The sequence below is a fragment of the Eubalaena glacialis genome, chromosome 11 (assembly GCF_028564815.1).
Source record: "Eubalaena glacialis isolate mEubGla1 chromosome 11, mEubGla1.1.hap2.+ XY, whole genome shotgun sequence".
In the NCBI taxonomy this organism is placed as follows: domain Eukaryota; kingdom Metazoa; phylum Chordata; class Mammalia; order Artiodactyla; family Balaenidae; genus Eubalaena; species Eubalaena glacialis.
Window position 1 is genome coordinate 99,022,685 of NC_083726.1, and position 24,601 is coordinate 99,047,285.

Consider the following 24,601-nt stretch of genomic DNA (forward strand, 5'->3'; position numbering starts at 1 on the left):
CATATGTGCGTGGGTTTATCTCTGGGCTTTCTATCCTGTTCCATTGATCTATATTTCTGTTTTTGTGCCAGTACCAAACTGTCTTGATTACTGTAGCTTTGTAATATAGTCTGAAGTCAGGGAGCCTGATTCCTCCAGCTCCATTTTTTATTCTCAAGATTGCTTTGGCTATTCGGGGTCTTTTGTGTTTCCATACAAATTGTGAAATGTTTTGTTCTAGTTCTGTGAAAAATGCCAGTGGTAGTTTGATAGGGATTGCATTGAATCTGTAGATTGCAGATTGCTTATCTTTGAGGCAGTCTTTCCTTGTTGGTCCGTGTATGGGTTGCTATAACAAATTTCCATAATTGGTGGTTTACACAATACAAATTTATTATCCTGTAGTTCTGTAGGTTAGATATCCGACATGGGTCTCACACAGCTGAGATCAGAGTGTCTGCAGGGCTGTGTTCCCTTCTGGAGGCTACCGGGTAGAAAAGCCTTCCTTGCCTTTGCCAGCTTCTAGAGGCTGCCCACATTCCTTGGCTCACAGCTGCCTTCCTTCATCTTCAAAGCCAGCAACATCTGCAAAGCCAGCATCTCTGACCATTTTTACTACTCACTTCTCCCTCTCCACATCTGGGGAAGTTCTCTGCTTTCAAGGATTCATGCAATTAGTTTAGACCCATCAGGATAATCTTTCCATCTCAAGGTCTTTAATCTAAATCATATAGACATACCTTGGAGATATTGCAGGTTTGGTTCCAGATCATCATAATAAAGCGAGCATCGCAGTAAAGTGTGAGTCACGTGAATTTTTGGGTTTCCCAGTGCGTACAAAAGTTATGTTTACTACACTGTAATCTCTTAAGTGTGCAATAGCATTATGTCTAAAAAAACAATGTACATACCTTAATTAAAAAATACATCATTGATAAAACATGCTACCCATCATCTGAGCCTTCAGTAAGTGATAATCTTCTTGCAATAGTAACATCAAAGATCCTTGATCATAGATCACTGTAATATAATAATAATGAAAAAGTTTGAAAGTATTGTGAGAATTACCAAAATGTGACACAAAGACATGAGGTGAGTAAATGCTGTAGGAGAAATAGCGCCGATAGACTTGCTGGATGCAGGGTTGCCACAACTCTTCAATTTGTAAAAATACACAACTCTGTGAAGCACAATAAAGTGAAGTGCAATAAAACGAGGTATGCGTGTATCTGCAAAGTCCCATTTGGTATTAAGGTAACATAGTCACAAGTTCTGGGAATTAGAACATGGACATCTTTGGGGACCATTATTGTGCCTGCTGCGGATAACTTTCATTATTGGAAAGTTATTATGTGATTGAAATCTGTTTCTTTTTATTTTCCATTAATTGGTTCCCATTCTGCTTCTGCAGCAGCAAATATATTTCTTTTATATAGCCATAGTTCAATATTTTAATATTATTGTCGTAACTTGCCTTAATTTACTTTTTTCTAGGCTAAGCAAGCTTAATATTTTTAATTCTTTGTCAATTATATAATTTTTATAACTTTTTTTTACCTTTTCTTAATTCTGGATGTAATAGTGTTTGTCAGGGTCCCTTTGAAAAAGCATGTTCCAGATGCACTCTGCTCAACTCAGATAATCTTAAAACGAATAGATCTTATGATCTAAATATTATAGTTTCTTCATTGTAACCTAAAATTGAATAACGTTTTAGCAGCAACAGAATACTGTTGACGTGTTTTAACCATTTCCCCCAAATGAAAATATCTTACACTTCCATTGTTTAAAAATTCACAAAGCACTTTGAATCTCAGTATTATCTCATTTGATTCTTATGACTGTACTGCTAGGGTAGATGGTATCCTCATGTGAAGTGAGGAAACTTATACATAGAAAGGTGACGTGCCTTACTCAAGGACTAATAACTAGTGAGTGATACAGTCTGGGCTAGAACTCCATGTCTTTTGAGTACTGTTTTTCCGATCAGCTAAGATTCTCTGGTATTTTTTTAAAAAGTATTACTCTCAAGTTACTACCTGTGTTGTTTTTTTCTTTCCTTTCCCTCCCTCCCTCCCTCCCTCTCTCCTTCTTTCCTTCCTTCCTTCCTTTCTTCCTTCCTTCCTTCCATCCTTCTTCCTTTCCATCCATCAGTGTTTAGTGAATGTCATCAGTGCCATCTTATGTGCTGGGTAAAGGAAACAAAGTTTTCTCCTTTGTTATTCCTATCTTTAAGGATCTCACTTGTACAAATAATTAGTTAAGGTTTTACATTTTGCTCTGATCTCAAGTTAACCTTTATCAAATTAGCCTTTACACTGTATCAAAGCCATGTGAAACATCTTAATTATATATCAAACATATTAGTTATTTTTAAGGCTTTGTAGCATCTATAAATGTGCTGTGTCAGTGAATATATTTTTAAGAGGTTATTTCCAAAAACGTGTCCATAAAGAGTATACTACTAAAACATATTCATTGAATACAGGAAAGACTATATTAGTGAGAACTGTATATATGTATATAAAAATAAATAATATATTACTGAAAATGAAGAATTGACCATTCATTGATTTGGCTATTTGTCAAATTGTCTTGCACTCTTTAAAGAAAGTATCTCCCCAGAATGTTAGTACACAAACTGAATCATGAGAAATGATTAGCAATCCATCAAATCTAGATTATTATTGTTATATAAAAGGTTACATTTTACTGCAACACCAAGATGCCACATAATGAAGCCATGGCATATACATGATAGCAATCATTATTAAGGGCTTTTTATGACCTAGTCATGATTCTAAATACTTTATGTACATGAACTCACTGCATCCTCACAATAACCCTATTAGGTTTGACATTGTTATTATTAATGTTACCTTTATTTACACAATGATAATGTTGAGGCTTTGGGGGATAATTTATCCTAGGTCACACAGATAGTAATAGTGAAACAAGGATACAAACCCAGGTGATCTAATTCCATAGCCTGTGTCCTTAACCACTGCACTCTTCCTTGTTAAGAGATTCCTGGAAGTCACTAAATTCTCACTGTGGTGCTTTAAAGGGTTTAGCACAGTGTTAATCACCACAGCTTTATTTATAAGAAAATAATAATAAAATAACGCTTTTTAAATATTTTACAGAGACTTTTACAACATTATTTGATCTTTGCAGCAAACCTATGTGCTCTCTGACAGGTCTCTTTATTATCCCCATTTTACAGATGAAGTGACTGAGTTTGAAAAATTGCCCAGTGTCAGAGATCTACTCTGTTAACTACTTTCAAATATGCAACACAGTATTATTAACTATAGTCATAATGCTGTACATTCTATCCCGAGGACATGTTTATCTTACAACTGGAAGTTTGTACCTTTTGACCACTTTCACCAATTTTCCCCAACCCCACACCCCCACCTCTGGCAAACACCAATTTGTTTTCTGAATTTATGAGTTCACGTTTTTTTTTTTTTTTGGATTCCACGTATAAGTGAGAGCATATAGTATCTGTTTTTCTCTGTTTGACTTATTTTACTTGGCATAATGCCATCACAAATGGCAGAATTTCCTACCTTTTTATAGATGAATAATATTTCACATTGTCTTTACCCATTCATCCATTGATGGACATTTAGGTTGTTTCCATATCTTGGCTGTTGTACATAATGCTATAATGAACATGGAAGTTCTTAATGAACATTGAGATAATGATTTCATTTCCTTTAAATAAATACCCAGAAGTGGAATTGCTGGATCATATGGTAGTTCTATTTTTAAAAATTTGAGGAACCTCCATACTTCTTTTCCATGGTGGCTGCACCAATTTACATTTCCAACAACAGTGAACAAGAGTTCCCTTTTCTCCACATTCTCACCAACATTGGTTATTTCTTGTCTTTTTGATAATAGCCTATCTAACAGATGAGAGGTGATATCTCATAGTTTGATTTGTATTTCCCAGATAATTAATGATATTGAGCATCTTTTCATGTACTTGTTGGCCATTTGTATGTCTTCTTTGGAAAAATATCTATTCAGATCCTCTGACCATTTTTAAATTGGATTGTTGGGGTCGTTTTGCTATTGAGTTGTATGAGTTCTGTATATATTTTGGATATTAACCACTTATCATATATATGATTTGCAAATATTTTATCCCATTTCATAAGTTGCCTTTTCATTTCGTTGATGGTTTCCTTTACTGTACAAAAACGTTTTAGTTTGATGTAGTCTCACTTGTTTATTTTTGCATTTGTTCCTTTTGTTTTTGGTATCAGAATCTTAAAAAAGCATTTTCAAGACCAATGTCAGGGAGCTTATCCACTATGTTTTCTTCTAGGAGTTTTATGGTTTCAGGTCTTATGTTCATGTCTTTGATTCATTTTGAGCTGATTTTTATGTGTGATGTAAGATAGTAGTCCAGGTTCATTTATTTTACATGTGGTTGTCCAGTTTTCCCAGCACCATTTATCAAAGAGACTATCCTTCCCCCATTGTATATTCTTGGCCCCTTTGTTGTAAATTAATTGACCATATGTGCATGAGTTTATTTCTGGGCTCTCTGTGCTGTTCCATTGATCTATGTGTCTGTTTTTATGCCAATAAGATACTGTTTTGTTTATGATAGCTTTGTAATACAGTTTGAAATCAGGAAGTATGATACCTCCAGCTTTGTTATTCTTTCTCAAGATTGCTTTGGATATTAGGGGTCTTTTGTGGTTCTGTACAAAGTTTGGAATTGTTTGATTCATTTCTGTGAAAAATGTCATTGGAATTTTGATAGGGATTGCATTGAACCTCTAGATCATTTTCGATAGTATGGACATTTTAACAATATTAATTTTTCCAATCCATGAGCACAAGATATCTTTCCATTTATTTGTATTTTCTTCAGTTTCTTTCATCAGTGTCTTGGAGTTTTCAGTGCACAGGTCTTTTACCTCCTTGGTTAAGTTTATTCCTTAGACATTTCATTCTTTTTGATGCAATTACAAATGGGGTTGTTTTCCTAATTTCTCTTTCTGATAGTTTGTTATTAGTGTATAGAAATGCAACTGATTTTTGTATATTGATTTTGTATCCTGCAACTTTATTGACCTTGTTAATTAGTTCTGTTAGTTTTTTGGTGAAATCTTTAGGGTCTTCTATAGAAAAATGTCATCTGCAAATAGAGATAGTTTTACTTCTTCCTTTCTCATTTGGAAGTCTTTTATTTCTTTTTCTTGACTAATTGCTCTGGCTAGGACTTGCAGTACTATGTTGAATAAAAGTAGTGAGAGTTGGCATTGTTCTTGATCTTAGAGGGACAGTTTTCAGCTTTTTACCATTAAGTATGATGTTAGCTGTGGGCTTGTCATATATGACCTTTATTATGTTGAGGTATGTTCCCTCAATACCTACTTCATTCAGAATTTTTATCATTATTGAATGTTGAACTTTGTCAAATGCTTTTTCTGCATCTATTGAGTTTATCATATGATTTTTATCCTTCATTTTTTTATTGTGGTGTATCACATTGATTTGCAACTGTTGAACCATCCTTGCATCCCTGGGATAAATCCAACTTGATCATGGTGTTTGAATATTTTATTGACTGTTGAATTCAGTTTGTTAATATTTTGTTGAGAATTTTTGCATCTATGTTCATCAGAGACATTGATCTGTAATTTTCTTTTCTTGTGGTGTCTTTATGCTAGCTTTGTAAAATAAGTTTGGAAGTGTTCTTTCCTCTTCTGTTTTTTGGAAAGGTTTGAGAAGGATTGGTATTAATTCTTCTTTAAATGTTTGGTTGAATTCACCACTGAAGCCATCTGTTCCTGGACTTTTGTTTGTTGAGTGGTGTTTTTTGATTACTGATTCAATTCCCTTACCAGTAATTGGTCTGTTCAGATTTTCTAATTCTTCACGATTCAGTTTCTGTAGGTGTTTGTTTCTAGGAATTTATCCATGTCATTTAGGTGTCCAGTCTGTAGGTATATCATTTTTCATAGTAGTCTTATGATCCCTTGTATTTGTGTGGTATGAATTGTAACATTGCCTTTTTCATTTATAATTTTATTTGAATCCTCTCATTTTTTCTTGGTGAACCTAGCTAAAGGTTTATCCATTTTGTTTATCTTTGCAAAAAATCAGTTCCTAGTTTCATTGATCTTTTCTGTTGTCTTGTTAGTCTGGATTTTATATATTTCCACTCTGATCTTTGTTATTTCCTTCCTTCTACTAACTTTGGGCTTAGTTTGTTCTTTTTTTCTAATTTTTTGAGGTGTAAAGTTAAGTTGTTTATTTGAGGTCTTTCTTTTTTCTTAATATAGGCATTTATTGCTATAAAATTCTTTTAGAACTGCTTTTGCTGCATCCCATAAGTTTTGATATGTTGTGTTTCATTTTCATTTGTCTCAAGATAGTTTTTGATTTCCTCTTTTGATTTCTTCTTTGACCCATTAGTTGTTCAGGAGCATGTTGTTTCATCTCCACATATTTGTGAAATTTCCAGGGTTGGGGTTTATGGTGAGAGTGTGTCTCAGCCTTTCCTACTTATTTTGATGTATTTTCTCAGTTGCTTAATGTGTCAGAATCACTCAACTAGTTTCTGGATTTCTTTCAGAGGGAATTGCTCCATGTGTAGCTGTATATTCGGTGTGTCCGTGGTAGGAGAGAAATTCAGGAGCCTCCTATGTTGCCCTCTTGGTCTAGAGTCTACACCTATTTTTATTATTTAAACTTTATTGATAAAGTTTATTGATAAACTCCAATTATCATTTCATTCTTTGTTTTGGTTTTTTGTTATAGGTTGTCGAGTAATGTCGGTTTTTGAACTTGGATATTCTATACATAAGAATTCAAACTACTTCGAATACTGTTATTTACTTTTTAAATTAGTTTTTAAGTGAAAGAAAATAAAAGCTTCATTTTTAATTTAGTACCTTTTTTGTAATTTAAAGTTATTCAGAGTCTGTTTATTATAAATAGGATTTGTGAGATAATTTGCCTTTAGTTATTTATATTTCTGCTTTCTGGAGGATTTAGTTACAAAGAGAATATAAAAATTTTTCATCTCTCCATTTTACTTGTTGTAGGATGATCCATTTTCTGCCTTGGACATTCACTTGAGTGATCACTTAATGCAGGAAGGGATTTTGAAATTTCTCCAAGATGACAAGAGGACACTCGTTCTTGTGACTCACAAATTACAATATCTAACACATGCTGACTGGGTAAGAGTTTAAAAGAAGTTTCATTAATTTTTATATTACAGTTATATAAATGCTTTCTGAGATAAAGATAATTCTCGGCCAATTAAGGATTTTTGTCACAATTCTTCTAATATGTGCTTTCCTTAGATCATAGCCATGAAAGATGGAAGTGTTCTAAGAGAAGGAACTTTGAAGGACATTCAAACCAAAGATGTTGAGCTTTATGAACACTGGAAAACACTTATGAATCGGCAAGATCAAGAACTAGAAAAGGTAATTGCTCAGAGTTCAGAAGAGTTCAGAGTTGAGTTCAGAAGAGTCAGAAATATAGTGCATAATTACTAAAAAAACTTTTAGAGAAATATTACCATTTAATGTTTGATAATATTATAGTCCTCACCTGAAATCTGAAATAATTGTATATTTATATATCATTAATTGATAGACTACTTTGAAACTAAAAAATTGTAGTGATATCTTTCGGATGACGTGTTGTCAGCCTTTTAGAGGAATTTTATTTGAATTGGAGGCATATTACAATCATATGTGTGTTTAAAAGTTAAACTACTTGCTCAAGCATGCTATTTCTTCATTTTATCTTATTTTTCCTTATGTATGTCTTTTTTTCCTCACCTGTAATATGAGTATTTTCATTCACCATTTACAAATGGAGGGTTGTGGGCAAAACAAAATCTGAGATGATTTTGAAAGAAGGAAGAGCTATGAGCTGTGGGTATAGTGGTAAAGCATGTCTGGGATAGAGTTGGGGGGTGAAGGAAGGTAATCAGAAGGAAATAACAATAAAGCTTTATATTTGGATAGTTTTTAAAGTCCACAAAGCCTTTTTACATGATCTCTGTTAATTCTCACAAAATAAGCAAAAAATACGAGAAATAAGTAAAGAAAATATGATCTCACTCTTACAAATGAGAAAACTGAGGCTCAGAGAGGCTAAGTAATTTGCCTAAAGTTGTACAGTACATATAATAAGTGGTACCAATTGAATTTGAACCCAGGTCTATACCCAATGTAATTCCAGTATAATGTAAATATAACATTGAATGAAATGATAACAGAGTTGGAAACCAGATTGAGTATGATAAAAGAAGAACAACTCATGGTTGAGAGGTGAATTATAAATTGAATTAGTAAATTTTCAAAATGTTTTCTCTTGAGTTGGGACTAGGAAGTGTCTAGAATTCAGTAGTCCTGGCTAGGAATGAGCATTATAAAATGAAAATGCTTATATCAGTAAATTTCTGAAAAAAATCAGGAAATTAAAATGTATTATTTCATAAAGGAAAAAATGATCTATGTTTCAATAGCAAAAGGAAGATAAAAAGTCAGACAAACCATGAGATTGCTCTGTCTTCTGCAACTTTGCCAAAGATCTCAAAAGTAAACTACAAACTTCTCAAAATATGTAAGAAAAGATATATGTAAAAGTCTTTAAGTAGACTAGGACAAATCACAGAATCTTTGAAATGAGGATATTCATCAAAATATGACAATGTACAATTGGCAAGAGCCCACTTAAGAATTATGCGGTGGAGTGCTTGATTGTAAGCTTACTGGGATGGCTCCAAATGACATTTTTTCAGTGGTCTAGATGCCAGGGACAAAAGAAAATGATGTAAGCTTAAGGAGTGGACCATTTATGGTTTACTTTGGAAAGAAGATCTGGAAAAACACAGAGAGAGAGAGAGAGAGGACGCTCCTGGTTTGATTTTATAGTAATACTGATTATTGAGCAAGCCAGGAAGAAAGTCCATTACACTGTGTTTAGAAATGAAGTGATCACTCAAGATAGCCTAACTCTGTAATTAAAGACGCATCACAGGGTTATAAATCAGCTGAGGGAGATATGGAGCAAGTTAAGGTGTGGAAAGGGCAAATCCAGTTGCGGGGTGAACCAGTGGCCAGTAGAAGCCAGCATGAGCCATGCACCTGCCCAGAATCCTCACCTGGGGCTGGAGGGAGGTTACTGCCACCCAGAGAAGGGCAGGTGCCTGAAATTCATCTGAAGCCAGGGAGAGTCACACTGTGGGGAATAAGACCGCAACACCTTGGGGAAGTTTTCATAGAAACAGCTTCTGAATATGTTCTGTGGCAGGATGGGGTGTTTGCCTAGAACACTGGTTCTCAACCAGGGTCACTTTTGTCTTCTTGGGGACATTTGGCAACATCTAGAGACATGTTTAGTTGTCACAGTTGGGGAGCAGGTACTACTGGCATCTAGTGGGTAGAAGCCAGGGATGCTGTTAAACATTCTACAGTGCACAGGGCAGCCCCCATGACAAAGAATTTTCTGACCCAAAACGTCAGTAGGTTGAGAAAGGCTGGCTTAGAGCCAGAGCAGTTCAACCAAGTGGACAAGGGAGTGAAACTAAAGAACTCACTAAACATCCCATCTCAGGGCTTTAGACAGATCTGTCAGTTTAAGGGTTAAGGGATAAGGGGGAAAGAATATGTTAAAAGGATAGAAATGACAGCTATGAAAAGGAGAAGTTTATAACACTTTTAGCTGATTTAAATGTTATTAAAAATTCTATCTTGGATAGCATCACCCATTGTCTTCATAATGTTATTAAGCAAAATAAAGTAGCATCTTTGGACATTTCTTCCCCCAGCCTCCAACCCTCACCTTGACCTGACCCTTCACAGGCATTCAGTAAATATTTATTGGATGAATGAAACTAACTTTGTATTTACTTAATCCAGATATCAACACAATTTAAAATATTTAACCTCAAATGAGCTTAATATGAGCATTTACTCATAAGAAAAATGACTAAAGATTAAAGTCCCCAAGATGTTAAATCTTTTGTTCACACAGATTGGCGAGTTGAACAAGAACCAGATCTGTTTTTCCATGTACAGGTTTATTTCATTTCGTTACACTATGCACAAAGGATCCTTTTTAATTTTGGGTTTTATTTACTCTCATGTACAAGTGTTGGTTTTCATATCATTAGGCACAATTAAAAGCTAATGTAAATGTGATGAATTGGGAGATTGGGATTGACATATATACACTAATATGTATATAATAGATAACTAATAAGAACCTGGTGTATAAAAAAATAAATAAAATAAAATTCAAAAATTCAAAAAAAAAACTAATGTAAAATTGTCTCTGAAAAAATACTATTCAAGAGACACTTTCGCTTTTACTTTTTTTTTAATTCAAGAACTTGGAAGCGACAGAGCCTTCTAGAATAGCAAGTCTCCTAAATCACACATGTTGTATGAGGCCAAACAAACAAAAACAAAACAGGACCACTATCTAGAGACTGATCACCAAAGAATTATTGGTTTATCAGTGTCACAACTGTGATTTTTTTTTTTTATGTCAGCATGTACAGGAAGCTCTCAAATTACCATAGATTTGAAAAGTCTGTGGGTCAGTTATTTGGAACTCAGAATGCATTTCCCCACAGAAACAGGGAGATGGTTAGTTTCCCAGACTGTCGTGCAGAAGCTGATTTAACCCACAGCGTAACTGAACTGATGCTACTCGTCCAGTTATGAAGCCAAGGGGGCGGAGTGTTGGAAGCAGAGAACTGGAGAAAACAAAATGCTTTTCCCTTTCTCAGCACAGGACAAATCAGGAGCAACCCTTAAAAATTTGCAAAGTTTGTTTTTGCCATTTTTCTCTTCTTTCTGCTTATCTTCCCTTCCCAGGGCTTTCTCCTAAACTGCTAGGCAGCTGAATACCCTCCTTTCCCATTTGCTTCAAAATTACCCACCTTCCTTCAATTTCTATTGAAATCCCTTTCTTTTGTGCCGTTCCCTTAGTGAGATGCTCAGTCAGAAATTCATCTCGATTATAATTCATAATATTAGTGGATGACTGATAGTGCTTTTAACCAATCCAGAAACACATGCATTTTTCAAGGAAGATGTTTGTTAACATAGATGACTTTAGTTAGAAAAATTACTGGAGTACGTGAAAGTGACATAAAAGAGCAATGGTGGATCCAGGCTTTAAGGCTAGGGGAGGTGTCCCCCTGCCCCTGGGGTCAGCTCCATCACATTTTTACTACTTTTCCTGGCTTCTTGCTGCCCTACACCTCTGAGCTCTGAGACATTTTCCACAAACCTCAGGCATTACTCCTATGACAGGAGTTACCCATCCATCTGTAGCGTGAACAGAGAGCCCAAGACCCAGAAAGGTAACTAAGGATTGGTTCTTGGTACGTGTGGGTCGCTGATTGATAAGTAGAACTTGACTATGGCTGTGAGCTCCTTGAATGATAGCACAGTGTTTCCTGTAGGATATGGAAGCTGACCAAACAACTTTAGAGAGGAAAACACTCCGAAGAGCCATGTATTCAAGAGAGGCAAAAGCCCAACTGGAGGATGAAGACGAAGGTAGACCTTTTTTTATATCTGACACATTCAAACGGGTAATAGGATGTGAGGGTCTTTCTTTGGCAAATGATGTGTCAATATGTCAGTGAGGAATGAGTAGCCACTTTGCAGCAGGGAGAAAGGCCAAATCAAATACATAAAACTGAAATGGAAAGAATAGGAGTGAAGGAAAGGTGTATGCAATCAACCAACAAGCATCTTGAGGGACTTCCCACAGTGTGTCTTAGTATTTTTGTGTTGTGCGTGAGACAGAGCTGACAGAACAACAGGTCTAGACCGTTGTTCAGATAAATTGGAAAGGTGTAGTATAATAAAATGTCTGTCCTTTGGAAATAAACAATAAATGGGGAATATGGAGAAAATACTGCTTTGAAAGACTTATACTTGAGTCAGTAAGTTCTTATGGGGTTTTCATGATAACACAGCAATGAAGACTAAGAGGATGAGAAAGCTGTTTGTTATGTTTCAGTTTTCTGGATCTAGTAAGGTATAGCAGCGAAAAAAGGTTTATGGGAAATTTGAGGAATAAGATGAAATAGTTACATGACTTTCACATTTGTTACCGAGAAGTTTGTAAGATAAACCACACTTAAGTCCGTAGAGTAAATGCACTATACTTCATTTTTCCTACATGGTTTTTGCTTAAGACCACATTTCTACAAGCCAATTAAGAAAGAGAAAATTATAATTTCAAACTGAAGGACACAAAAATATGTTATCTTTACTCATCATATGATAATTATTGTGTTTCAATAAATACTCATTAAGTAAATAAATAAATGAATGAATAAATGAATTTTGTACTCCAGTTTCTTAGATTTAAGAATTTTTTTAAACATCTTTATTGGAGTATAATTGCTTTACAATGCTGTGTTAGTTTCTGCTGTATAACAAAATGAATCACCTATATGTGTACATATATCCCCATATCCCCTCCCTCTTGCATCTCCCTCCCAGCCTCCCTATCCCACCCATCTAGGTGGTCACAAGGCACTGAGCTGATCTCCCCATGCAATGCAGCTGCTTCCCACTAGCTATCTATTTTATATTTGGTAGTGTATATATTTCAATGATACTCTCTCAATTCATCCCAGCTTACCCTTCCCCCTCCCTGTGTCCTCAAGTCCATTCTCTAAGTCTGCATAGAGCATGGTTCATCAGAACCATTTTTTCTTTTTCTTTTTTTAGATTCCATATATATGTGTTAGCATATGGTATTTGTTTTTCTCTTTCTGACTTAATTCACTCTGTATGACAGACTCTAGGTCCATCCACCTCACTACAAATAACTCAATTTCGTTTCTTTTTATGGCTGAGTAATATTCCATTGTATATTTGTGCCACATCTTAATCTATTCATCTATTGATGGACACTTAGGTTGGTTCCATGTCCTGGCTATTGTAAATAGTGCTGCAATGAGTATTGTGGTACATGACTCTTTTTCAGTTACGGTTTTCTCAGGGTATATGCCCAGTAGTGGGATTGCTGGGTCATATGATGGTTCTATTTTTAGTTTTTTAAGCCCCCTCCATACTGTTCTCCATAGTGGCTGTATCAATTTACATTCCCACCTACAGTGCAAGAGGGTTTCCTTTTCTCCACACCCTCTCCAACATTTATTGTTTGTAGAGTTTTTGATGATGGCCATTCTGACCGGTGTGAGGTGATACCTCATTGTAGTTTTGATTTGCATTTCTCTAATGATTAGTGATGTTGAGCATCCTTTCATGTGTTTGTTGGCAAACTGTATATCTACTTTGGAGAAATGTCTATTTAGGTCTTCTCTCCATTTTTGGATTGGGTTGTTTGTTTTTTTGATATTGAGCTGCATGAGGTGCTTGTATATTTTGGAGATTAATCCTTTGTCAGTTGCTTCATTTACAAATACTTTCTCCCATTCTGAGGGTTGTCTTTTCATCTTGTTTATGGTTTCCTTTGCTGTGCAAAAGGTTTTAAGTTTCATTAGGTCCCATTTGTTTATTTTAGTTTTTATTTCCATTTCTCTAGGAGGTGGGTCAAAAAGGATCTTGCTGTTTTATGTCAAAGAGTGTTCTGCCTATGTTTTCCTCTAAGAGTTTTATAGTGTCTGGCCTTACATTTAGGTCTTTAATCCATTTTGGGATTATATTTGTGTATGGTGTTAGGGAGTGTTCTAATTTCATTCTTTTACATGTAGCTGTCCAGTTTTCCCAGCACCACTTATTGAAGAGGCTGTCTTTTCTCCATTGTATATTATTGCCTCCTTTATCAAAGATAAGGTGACCATATGTGTGTGGGTTTATCTCTGGGCTTTCTATCCTGTTCCATTGATCTATATTTCTGTTTTTGTGACACTACCATACTGTCTTGATTACTGTAGCTGTGTAGTATAGTCTGAAATCCAGGAGCCTGATTCCTCCAGCTCCATTTTTCTTTCTCAAGATTGCTTTGGCTGCTCAGGGTCTTTTGTGTTTCCATACAAATTGTGAAGTTTTTTGTTCTAGTTCTGTGAAAAATTACATTGGTAGTTTGATAGGGATTGCACTGAATCTGTAGATTGCTTTAGGAAGTATAGTCATTTTCACAATGTTCATTCTTCTAATCCAAGAACATGGTATATCTCTCTATCTGTTTGTATCATCTTTGATTTCTTTCATCAGTGTCTTATAGTTTTCTGCATATGGGTCTTTTTCTCCCTAGGTAGGTTTATTCCTAGGTATTTTATTCTTTTTGTTGCAGTCGTAAATGGGAGTGTTTTCTTAATTTCTCTTTCAGATTTTTCATCATTAGTGTATAGAAATGCAAGAGATTTCTGTGCATTAATTTTGTATCCTGCAACTTTACCAATTTCATTGATTAGCTCTGGTAGTTTTATGGTAGCATCTTAAGGATTCTGTATGTATAGTATCATGTCATCTGCAAACAATGACAATTTTACTTCTTCTTTTCCAATTTGGATTCCTTTTATTTCTTTTTCTTCTCTGATTGCTGTAGCTAAAACTTCCAACACTATGTTGAATAATAGTGGTGAGAGTGGACAACCTTGTCTTGTTCCTGATCTTAGTGGAAATGGTTTCAGTTTTTCACCATTGAGAATGATGTTGGCTGTGGGTTTGTCATATATGGCCTTTATTATGTTGACATAAGTTTCGTCAATGCGTACTTTCTGGAGGGTTTTTATCATAGTTGGGTGTTGAATTTTGTCGAAAGCTTTTTCTGCATCTATTGAGATTATCACATGGTTTTTATCCTTCAGTTTGTTAATATGGTGTATCACATTGATTGATTTGCATATATAGAAGAATCCTTGCATTCCTGGGATAAACCCCACTTGATCATGGTGTATGATCCTTTTAATGTGCTGTTGGATTCTGTCTGCTAGCATTTTGTTGAGGATTTTTGCATCTATGTTCATCAGTGATATTGGTCTGTAGTTTTCTTTTTTTTTGACATCTTTGTCTGGTTTTGGTATCAGGGTGATGGTGACCAGGTAGAATGAGTTTGGGAGTGTTCTTCCTTCTGCTATATTTTGGAAGAGTTTGAGAAGGATAGGTGTTAGCTCTTCTCTAAATGTTTGATAGAATTCACCTGCGAAGCCATCTGGTCCTGGGCTTTTGTTTGTTGGAAGATTTTTAATCATAGTTTCAATTTCAGTGCTTGTGATTTGTCTGTTTATATTTTCTATTTCTTTCTGGTTCAGTCTCAGAAGGTTGTGCTTTCCTAAGAATTTGTCCATTTCTTCCAGGTTGTCCATTTTATTGGCATATAGTTGCTTGTAGTAATCCCTCATGATTCTTTGTATTTCTGCAGTGTCAGTTGTTACTTCTCCTTTTTCATTTCTAATTCTGTTGATTTGAGTCTTCTCCCTTTTTTTCTTGATGAGTCTGGCTAGTGCTTTATCAAGTTTGTTCATCTTCTCAAAGAACCAGCCTTTAGTTTTATTGATCTTTGCTATTGTTTCCTTCATTTCTTTTTCATTTATTTCTGCTCTGATCTTTATGATTTCTTTCCTTCTGCTAACTTTGGGGGTTTTTTGTTCTTCTTTCTCTAATTGCTTTAGATGTAAGGTTAGGTTGTTTATTTGAGATTTTTCTTGTTTCTTGAGGTAGGATGGTATTGCTATAAACTTCCCTTTTAGAACTGCTTTTGCTGCATCCCGAATATTTGGGGTCATAGTGTTTTCATTGTCATTTGTTTCTAGGTATTTTTTGATTTCCTCTTTGATTTCTTCAGGGATCTCTTGGTTATTTAGTAGTGTATTGTTTAGCCTCCATTTGTTTGTATTTTTTACAGTTTTTTCCTGTAATTGATATCTAGTCTCATAGCAGTGTGGTCAGAAAAGATACTTGATACGATTTCAATTTTCTTAAGTTTACCAAGGCTTGATTTGTGACCCAAGGTATGATCTATCCTGGAGAATGTTCCATGAGCACTTGAGAAGAAAGTGTATTCTGTTGTTTTTAGATGGAATATCCTATAAATGTGTTAAGTCCATCTTGTTTAATATCATTTAAAACTTGTGTTTCCTTACTTACTTTCATTTTGGATGATCTGTCCATTGGCGAAAGTGGGGTGTTAAAGTCCCCTACTATCATTGTGTTACTGTCAATTTCCCCTTTTATGGCTGTTAGTATTTGCCTTATGTATTGAGGTGCTCCTATGTTGGGTGCATAAATATTTACAATTGTTATATCTTCTTCTTGGATTGATCCCTTGATCATTATGTAGTGTCCTTCTTTGTGTCTTGTAATAGTCTTTATTTTAAAGTGTATTTCGTCTGATATGAGGATTGCTACTCCAGCTTTCTTTTGATTTCCATTTGCATGGAATATCTTTTTCCATCCCTTCACTTTCAGTCTGTATGTGTCCCTAGGTCTGAAGTGGGTCTCTTGTAGAGAGCATATATATGGGTCTTGTTTTTGTATCCATTCAGCCAGTCTATGTCTTTTGGTTGGAGCATTTAATCCATTTACATTTAAGGTAATCATAGATATGTATGTGACTATTACCATTTTCTTAATTGTTTTGGGTTTGTTATTGTAGGTCTTTTCCTTCCCTTGTGTTTCCTGCCTAGAGAAGTTCCTTTAACATTTGTTGTAGAGCTGGTTTTGTGGTGCTGAATTCTCTCAGCTTTTGCTTGTCTGTAAAGGTTTTAATTTCTCTGTTGAATCTGAATGAGATCCTTGCTGGGTAGAGTAATCTTGGTTGTAGGATTTTCCCTTTCATCACTTTAAATATGTCCTGCCACACCCTTCTGGCTTGCAGAGTTTCTGCTGAAAGATCAGCTGTTAACCTTATGGGGATTCCCTTGTATGTTAATTGTTGCTTTCCCCTTGTTGTTTTTAATATTTTTTCTTTGTATTTAATTTGTGATAGTTTGATTAATATGTGTCTTTGTGTGTTTCTCCTCGGATTTATCCTGTATGGGACTCTCTGCACTTCCTGGACTTGACTGACTATTTCCTTTCCCATGTTAGGGAAGTTTTCAACTATAGTCTCTTCAAATATTTTCTCAGATCCTTTCTTTTTCTCTTCTTCTTCTGGGACCCCTATAATTCGAATGTTGGTGCATTTAATGTTGTCCCAGAGATCTCTGAGACTGTCCTCAATTCTTTTCATTCTTTTTTCTTTATTCTGCTCTGTGGTAGTTAGTTCCACTATTGTATCTTCCAGATCACTTATCCGTTCTTCTGCCTCAGTTATTCTGCTATTGATTCCTTCTAGAGAATTTCTAATTTCATTTATTGTGTTGTTCATCATTGTTTGTTTGCTCTTTAGTTCTTCTAGGTCCTTGTTAAATGTTTCCTGTATTTTCTTCATTCTTTTTCCAAGATTTTGGATCATCTTTACTGTCATTACTCTGAATTCTTTTTCAGGTAAGCTGCCTATTTCCGTTTCATTTGTTTGGTCTGGTGGGTTTTTACCTTGTTCCTTCATCTGCTGCATATTTCTCTGTCTTCTCATTTTGCTTAACTTACTGTGTTTAGGGTTAACACAGGCTGAAGGTTTGTAGTTCCTGTTGTTTTTGGTGTCTGCCCCCAGTGGGTAAGGTTGGTTCAGTGGTTTGTGTAGGCTTCCTGGTGGAGGGGACTGGTGCCTGTGTTCTGGTGGGTGGGGCTGAGTCTTGTCTTTCTGGTGGGCAGGGCTATGTCCAGTGGTGTGTTTTGGGGTGTCTGTCTACTTAGTATGATTTTAGGGAGCTTCTCTACTAATGAGTGGGGTTGTGTTCCTGTCTTGCTAGTTGTTTGGCATGGGATGTCCAACACTGGAGCTTGCTGGCCGTTGAGTGGAGCTGGGTCTCAGTGTTGAGACAGAGACCTCTTGGAGAGCTCTTGCTGATTGATATTACGTGGGGCCTAGAGGTCTCTGGTGGTCCAATGTTCTGATTTCGGCTGTCCCACCTCAGAGACTCAGGCCTGACATCAGGCCAGAGCACAAAGACCCTGTCAGCCACACAGCTCAGAATAAAAGGAAGAAAAAAAGAAAGAAAAATAATAATATAAAACAATTAAAATGTTTAAAAATTTAAAAAATTATTAAAATAAAAAAATAAAAAAGTAATTAAAAAAAAGAAGAGGGCAACCAAACCAATAAACAAATCCACCAATGATAATAAGCGCTAAAAACTATACTAAGATAAACATAAAGATCAGTAACTAGTCAGTCGCAGACAGCAAACCCCAAGTCTACAGTTGCTTCAACGTCCACTGCCTCAATTTTGGGATGATTTGTTGTCTATTCAGGTATTCCACAGATGCAGGGTACATCAAGTTGATTGTGGAGATTTAATCCACTGCTCCTGAGGCTGCTGGGAGAGATTTCCCTTTCTCTTCTTTGTTTGCACAGCTCCGGGGGTTCAGCTTTGGTTTTGGCCCCACCTCTGCATGTAGGTCACCCTCAGGCATCTGTTCCCCACCCAGACAGGACGGGGTTAAACTGGTGGCTGATTAGGGAGCTCTGGCTCACTCAGGCCGGGGGGGAGGGAAGGGTACAGTAGTTATAATTGGAATGCGGGGCCGAGCCAGCGGCGGCAGAGGCCAGCGTGACTTTGCAACAGCCTGAGGCTTACCGTGTGTTCTCCCAGGGAAGTTGTCCCTGGATCAAGGGACCCTGGCAGTGACGGGCTGTGCAGGCTTCCGGTGGGAGGGGTGTGTGGATAGTGACCTGTGCTTGCACACAGGATTCTTGGTGGCTGCAGTAGCAGCGTTAGCATTTCATGCCCATCTCAGGGGTCCGAGCTGATAGCCGTGGCTCGCGCCTGTCTCTGGAGCTCATTTAGGCGGTGCTCTGAATCCCCTCTCCTCGCGCACCCCGAAACAATGGCCTCTTGCCTCTTAGGCAGGTCCAGGCTTTTTCCCGGACTTCCACCCGGCTAGCTGTGGTGCACTATCCCCCTTCATGCTCTGTTTATGCAGCCAACCCCAGTCCTCTCCCTGGGATCCGACCTCCAAAGCCCGAGCCTCAGCTCCCAGCCCCCACCCGCCCTGGTGGGTGAGCAGAGAAGCCTCTCGGGCTGGTGAGTGCTGGTTGGCACCAATCCTCTGTGTGGGAATCTCTCTGTTTGCCCTCTGCACCCCTGTTGCTGCGCTCTCCTCCGTGACTCCGAAGCTTCTCCTCCCCACACCCTGTCTCCGCCAGTGAAGGGGTTCCTAGTGTGTGGAAACTTTTCCTCCTTCACAGTGTCCTCCCAGAGGTGCAGTTCCCATCGCTATACTTTTGTCTCTGTTTTTTCTTTTTTCTTTTGACCTACCCAGGTACGTGGGGATTTTCTTGCCTTTTGGGAAGTCTGAGGTCTTCTGCCAGCATTCAGTAGGTATTCTGTAGGAGTTGTTCCACATGTAGATGTATTTCTGATGTATTTGTGAGGAGGAAGGTGATCTCCACGTCTTACTCCTCCGCCGTCTTGAAGGTCTCCCCTAAGAAAGTTTTAAAAGAATGTTTGGGGACTTCTCTGGCGGTCCGGTGGTTAGGACTCAGCGCTTTCACTGCCATGGCCCTGGAATTCAATCCCTGGTCAGGGAGCTAAGATCCAGCAAGCCACATGCCGTGGCCACAAAAGCAAAAGCAAAAACAAACAAACAAAAAGAATGTCTGGTGCTGTAAACAGACAGCCTCTAGAATTGCAGTTACTCTCTCCAGTATTTCAGTAGTGAATATAGCATTTGAGAGGCTGACTCTGCCCTGGGCTTGCTGTGTTAATCCATTTTCTCAGGTATAAAATAAGATAATAATACTTTTCTTACAGAGTAGAAGGAAATAATTTATATCAAAGAGTCCAGTATGGTACGTATTACCTAGTAGATTGCTCCTCCTGGTGCTGTCAGTATGTCTGTTCAAGCCGCCAGGAAGGGAAAGAAGAAAGTAGTTGCCCATATTTTTTTCTACTGCTAACCATTGGCCAGTTCATCATCTGGACAGATTAGGTTCTGGGGAAGTGAAGAAATGCTGTCTTAACTGGGCAGCCATAGGCACGCTGAAATTTCAATTAATATGGAAACAGAGAATAGATATTGAGGAAACACAGTCTGCAAGTTTCTACCCCTTTGATCATGCAAATTTCGAATCCTGTTCTCACACATTGGACCCACCCTTACCAAAGGGTAGATTATCTGAGACCTGTTCGTTTTTTGTATCCAGCTTAAATATTAAGATCCTTGGTGATGCTCAGTCTTCCCATCATATCCCCACTTAGATCTCTGTTGTCTGATAACCTGTAAACCAGATTATCTATCTTTCCTACCCACAACCTGCTCACTATACAGTAGTGGAGTGCATACAGGATGACTGCAATGAAAACTGCCTTTGGGAAAAGAACGAATGGGAAATCCACAACAGTCACTAGACCATACGAATGATCAAATTTTGCTGCTCAGGAAATACCAAAATTCCCTGTCCTTGTAATGGAGTATGTTCTTAAGATAACCATCTAGAAGTTTCCAGGTGGCTTAAAGAGCTGAGAGGACATCCCTGCACATTGTCCTCTGTCCCCTGGCTTTGCCTTCTGGAAGGTTTCTTTTTGCCCATGCTCCTCCATGACCACATTTAAAACTAGCCATAGAGATTATGGATTATTCCCTCTTGAGCTATGCACAAATTTCAGAGACTGTCTCTCCTGGTGCAGTTTTACAAATTCAGAAATGTAGAGTTCAAAAAATTATAAATGTTTGCAGGCCTGTCATGTAGTGTTATTGGCAACACCATTCCTTCAATAACTTAGTGAACTTCTAGTCTATATTTCTAGTTAGTTTGATGTGTAATAAATCAGCAAATTAACTCATCCAGACATAGATTTTATGTTTATTTTTTCATTCACTCATTCTTTCATTTATTTATTCATTTTCACGTATTTTTTAACTTATGTTTTATTGAGGTAACATTGGTTTATAACATTATGTAAGTTTCATGTGTACAACATTATATTTCTACTTCTGTACACCCTACAGCATGCTCACCACCAAAACAGTTGATCCCCTTTACCCATTTCATCCCCCTCCCCCACCCCTTTCTCTTCTGGTAACCACTACTCTGTTCTCTGTATCCATGTGTGTTTTTGTGTGGTTTGAGTTGTTCATTTATTTTGGTTTTTTTGGTTGTTTTTTAAATTATACATATGAGTGAAATTGTACAGTATTTGTCTTTATCTGTCTGACTTGTTTCACTTAGCATAATACCCTCATCAAGATCCATCCATGTTGTCACATATGGCAACATTTCATCTTTTTCATGGCTGAGAATTATTCCGTTGTATATATACCACATCTTCTTTATCCATTCATCTGTTGATGGGCACTCATCTATTTTTTAAATGAAGTTTTTCCCTGCTAAAAGCATTTTAAATTTCTAAGACTAATATTTGTATTTCTATAAATTTGATGGAGGTTTGTGTGTAGAGGGTGGATAATACAAATTCTATCTTCCCGTTGCCTGTCAGAAGATTTAAAAAGTGTTTTGTATGCAGAGGAAGAGGAGGAGGAAGATGAGGATGATAACATGTCCACTGTAATGAGGCTGAGGACTAAAATGCCGTGGAAGACCTGTTGGCGGTACCTCACTTCTGGAGGATTCTTCTTGCTCTTCCTGATGATTTTCTCTAAGCTTTTGAAGCATTCTGTCATTGTAGCTATAGACTACTGGCTGGCCACATGGACCTCAGAGTACAGTATAAACAATACTGGAAAAGCTGATCAGGTACAGTGAAATGTTGAGATTAACAGTGATACCCTTTTATCTAGTTAGATGCAAATACTCTATGTGTCACAGGAATTTTGTGGGTTTTTTTTGTTTTGTTTTTAACTTATTTTATTGAAGTATAGTTGATTTACAGTGTGTTCATTTCTGCTGTACAGCAAAGTGATTCAGTTGTATATATATATGTATATTCTTTTTCATATTCTTTTCCATTATGGTTTATCACAGGATAATAAATATAGTTCCCTGTGCTATACAGTAGGACCTTGTTGTTTATCCATTCTAAATATAATAGTTTGCAGCTGCTAATCCCCAAATCCCAATCCATACCTACCCCACCCTCCTCCCCCTTGGCAACCACAGGTCTGTTCTCTGTGTCTGTCACAGGACTTTTGTAATGATTCAATAAGTTAATTAGAGCAGGACCTGAAATATATCATAAGAAGCATTTAAAGATAATGCTTGGATTTGGATTCAAGGGAGTTATACACATGATATATGTGTTTATGCATAATATACACACGGACTTTTGTTGTTGTTCTGATGGTATTTGAGTTTAACCAGTGAATTAGCTGTTCATTCTGAGATTAGAGATAGCAAGAATGAGCTTTGTGATGTAAAAACTCAAGAATATTTCAAACCAGAAAACAGACTCTAAGGCTTCATCTGCCCTTAGGCAAACCTTAAAGGAAGGTGAAGGAGTCTCCAAGAACTACACTCCTTCCACTGTCTAAATTGATGCAAGATAATGAAGTTGATATTGCCAGACTTTGATGTTGGGTGTTCTAGTAAGAAAAAACTCAGTTGATAATTTCTTATGTGCTTTCTTGTGTTGGCTGCTTTTTAGACCTACTATGTGGCTGGATTTAGCATACTTTGTGGAGCAGGTATTTTCCTCTGCCTTGTTACATCTCTCACTGTGGAATGGATGGGTGTCACAGCTGCCAAAAATCTTCACCACAATCTCCTCAATAAGATCATTCTTGGACCAATAAGGTAAAAAAAGTAGTTATTTACTTTACTCCCACACAGAAAATCATAAAAACATGCATTTTTAAATTGAAGTGAAATGTGAAATTTTGAAGAATTTATTGTCTTTCAGCAGATCAATAGGGATCTTCTCACTTTTATGACCCCAAAATGACTGTTAGCAGTGTTTAGGTTCCAGATAATTTAGTATTATCATACATTCCAATCTGTTCATTCCCTAGATTCTTTGATACCACACCACTGGGACTGATTCTCAATCGCTTTTCAGCTGATACAAATATCATTGATCAGGTGAGTGCCCAAGTTACTTCCAAGTTCAAAAATAAATTTCTCAGTGTAAGCTAAGTAACATTTTAAGACAAATCATGATTCCTGTTAACAATAGAGGATTTCTAAAACTTAAATGAAAGCCTGTTTGCATTCATATCAATATTACATATATGCATAAATGATTTCTGGAATAAAATCTTAAAGGAAAACCTTAATTCAAAAGCATTTATGCATGTGGAAGAGGATACTTAGAGAATCAGCATGAAATAAAGAGAAATAACAAAGAATGAACATTAAAATTTTTTATGTAAAAAGAAGTGATTTTGATCAATGTTGTATCTCCATTCACAGTGGAGGTGTTGTAAAGTTCTTAAAGCTTAGTATTAACACAGAGTGTCTCCCAGAAGTAAAGAATGGAATACCAAGCTGTCTTAGATGTCCTTTACTTTTGTTAGATTGGCTCTTGAATGAGAGAAACTTTAGATGGTGTGATATCTTAGGGAATATTTCAAGGATGCCCAGTTTAGTCTTAGGTCCTTAGGCCTCTAGAAGTTTGTCCTGAAGTTAAAGACCTCAAACTCTGAAATTGGATCACTCCATGAACTGACTCCTTAGGGTGATTGAGCAAAGACTTGGCAAATCCAGCCCTTTCCTTTTCTGATTTTCCAGAGTGACCTTAAGGACACCTAAATTACCATCAATTTAGTAAAAGAATGGTGCATGCAGCTGACTAAAATGTATGCTGAAAAATTTTGATGTTTTCACAACATTGGTGTCAGGTCATGCTACACCTAAAACACTTCCTAAGAAATACATATTGGAAAAGAAGAGACAGAACACTCCTTATTTGGAAGATGATACTATTGCTACCTAGAGAGTCCAAAACAATCAGTACAATAAAGAACCAACTAGAAAGTTAAGCAGAATATCTACATAAGACATACGATATAAAAGTCAGTAACTTTCTCTATACCAATTAAAAATTATGTGAAAAATAAATTTCACTTATAATAACAACAAAAACTATGAAAAGAAAAATAAACATAATATGAAGTGATCCAACAATCCTGGAAATCATAAAAATCATATATATATATATATATATATATATATATATATATATATATATATATATAAATTTCCCTATCAGATACCTAAAAAATACTATAAAATTCAAACACTCTGATGATCACAGAAAACAAGCAGATCAAAAGAACAAAGTGGAGAACTCAAAAACACCAGCATATCTTGAATCAGTAAGAAAAGGAATATTTTTTCAGTAAAGGGTGTTGGGACAGTTAACTACCTATAAAATACAAAGCAAATTCACATGTAATAAAGAGAGCCATCTAAAAACATAAAACTATAAAATAAAATGTAGGAGAGTAGTTTTAGAATTTTGGGTGGGTGGGAAAGGTCTTTATAAGTAAGACACAAAGCTCAGAAACAATAAGAGAAAAGGTCAACAGAAATGACTCTAAAATTTTAAACTTCTATTGAGCCAAAAGCATCAGAGACATATTTAAAATGTAATAGATTCGTTGGGAGAAAAACTGGCAACATATGTAAAGAAAGAGGATAAACATCCATGATACATAAAGGGCATCTAAAAATCAATAAGGAA

The 24,601-nt window shown here is 36.4% G+C and overlaps 1 protein-coding gene across 3 annotated transcripts in view; it reads left to right on the forward strand.

The window, feature by feature from the left end:
- ABCC9 (ATP binding cassette subfamily C member 9) overlaps positions 1–24,601 on the forward strand; it is a 144,030-nt gene that overhangs the window by 78,151 nt on the left and 41,278 nt on the right. For all 3 annotated transcript variants that reach the window (XM_061204518.1, XM_061204516.1, XM_061204515.1), the window contains exons 24-29: positions 7,059–7,196; positions 7,323–7,448; positions 11,453–11,549; positions 21,488–21,717; positions 22,565–22,713; positions 22,929–22,998. In XM_061204518.1, the coding sequence (XP_061060501.1) occupies positions 7,059–7,196; positions 7,323–7,448; positions 11,453–11,549; positions 21,488–21,717; positions 22,565–22,713; positions 22,929–22,998 (810 nt within the window). The remainder of the gene's footprint in view (positions 1–7,058; positions 7,197–7,322; positions 7,449–11,452; positions 11,550–21,487; positions 21,718–22,564; positions 22,714–22,928; positions 22,999–24,601) is intronic.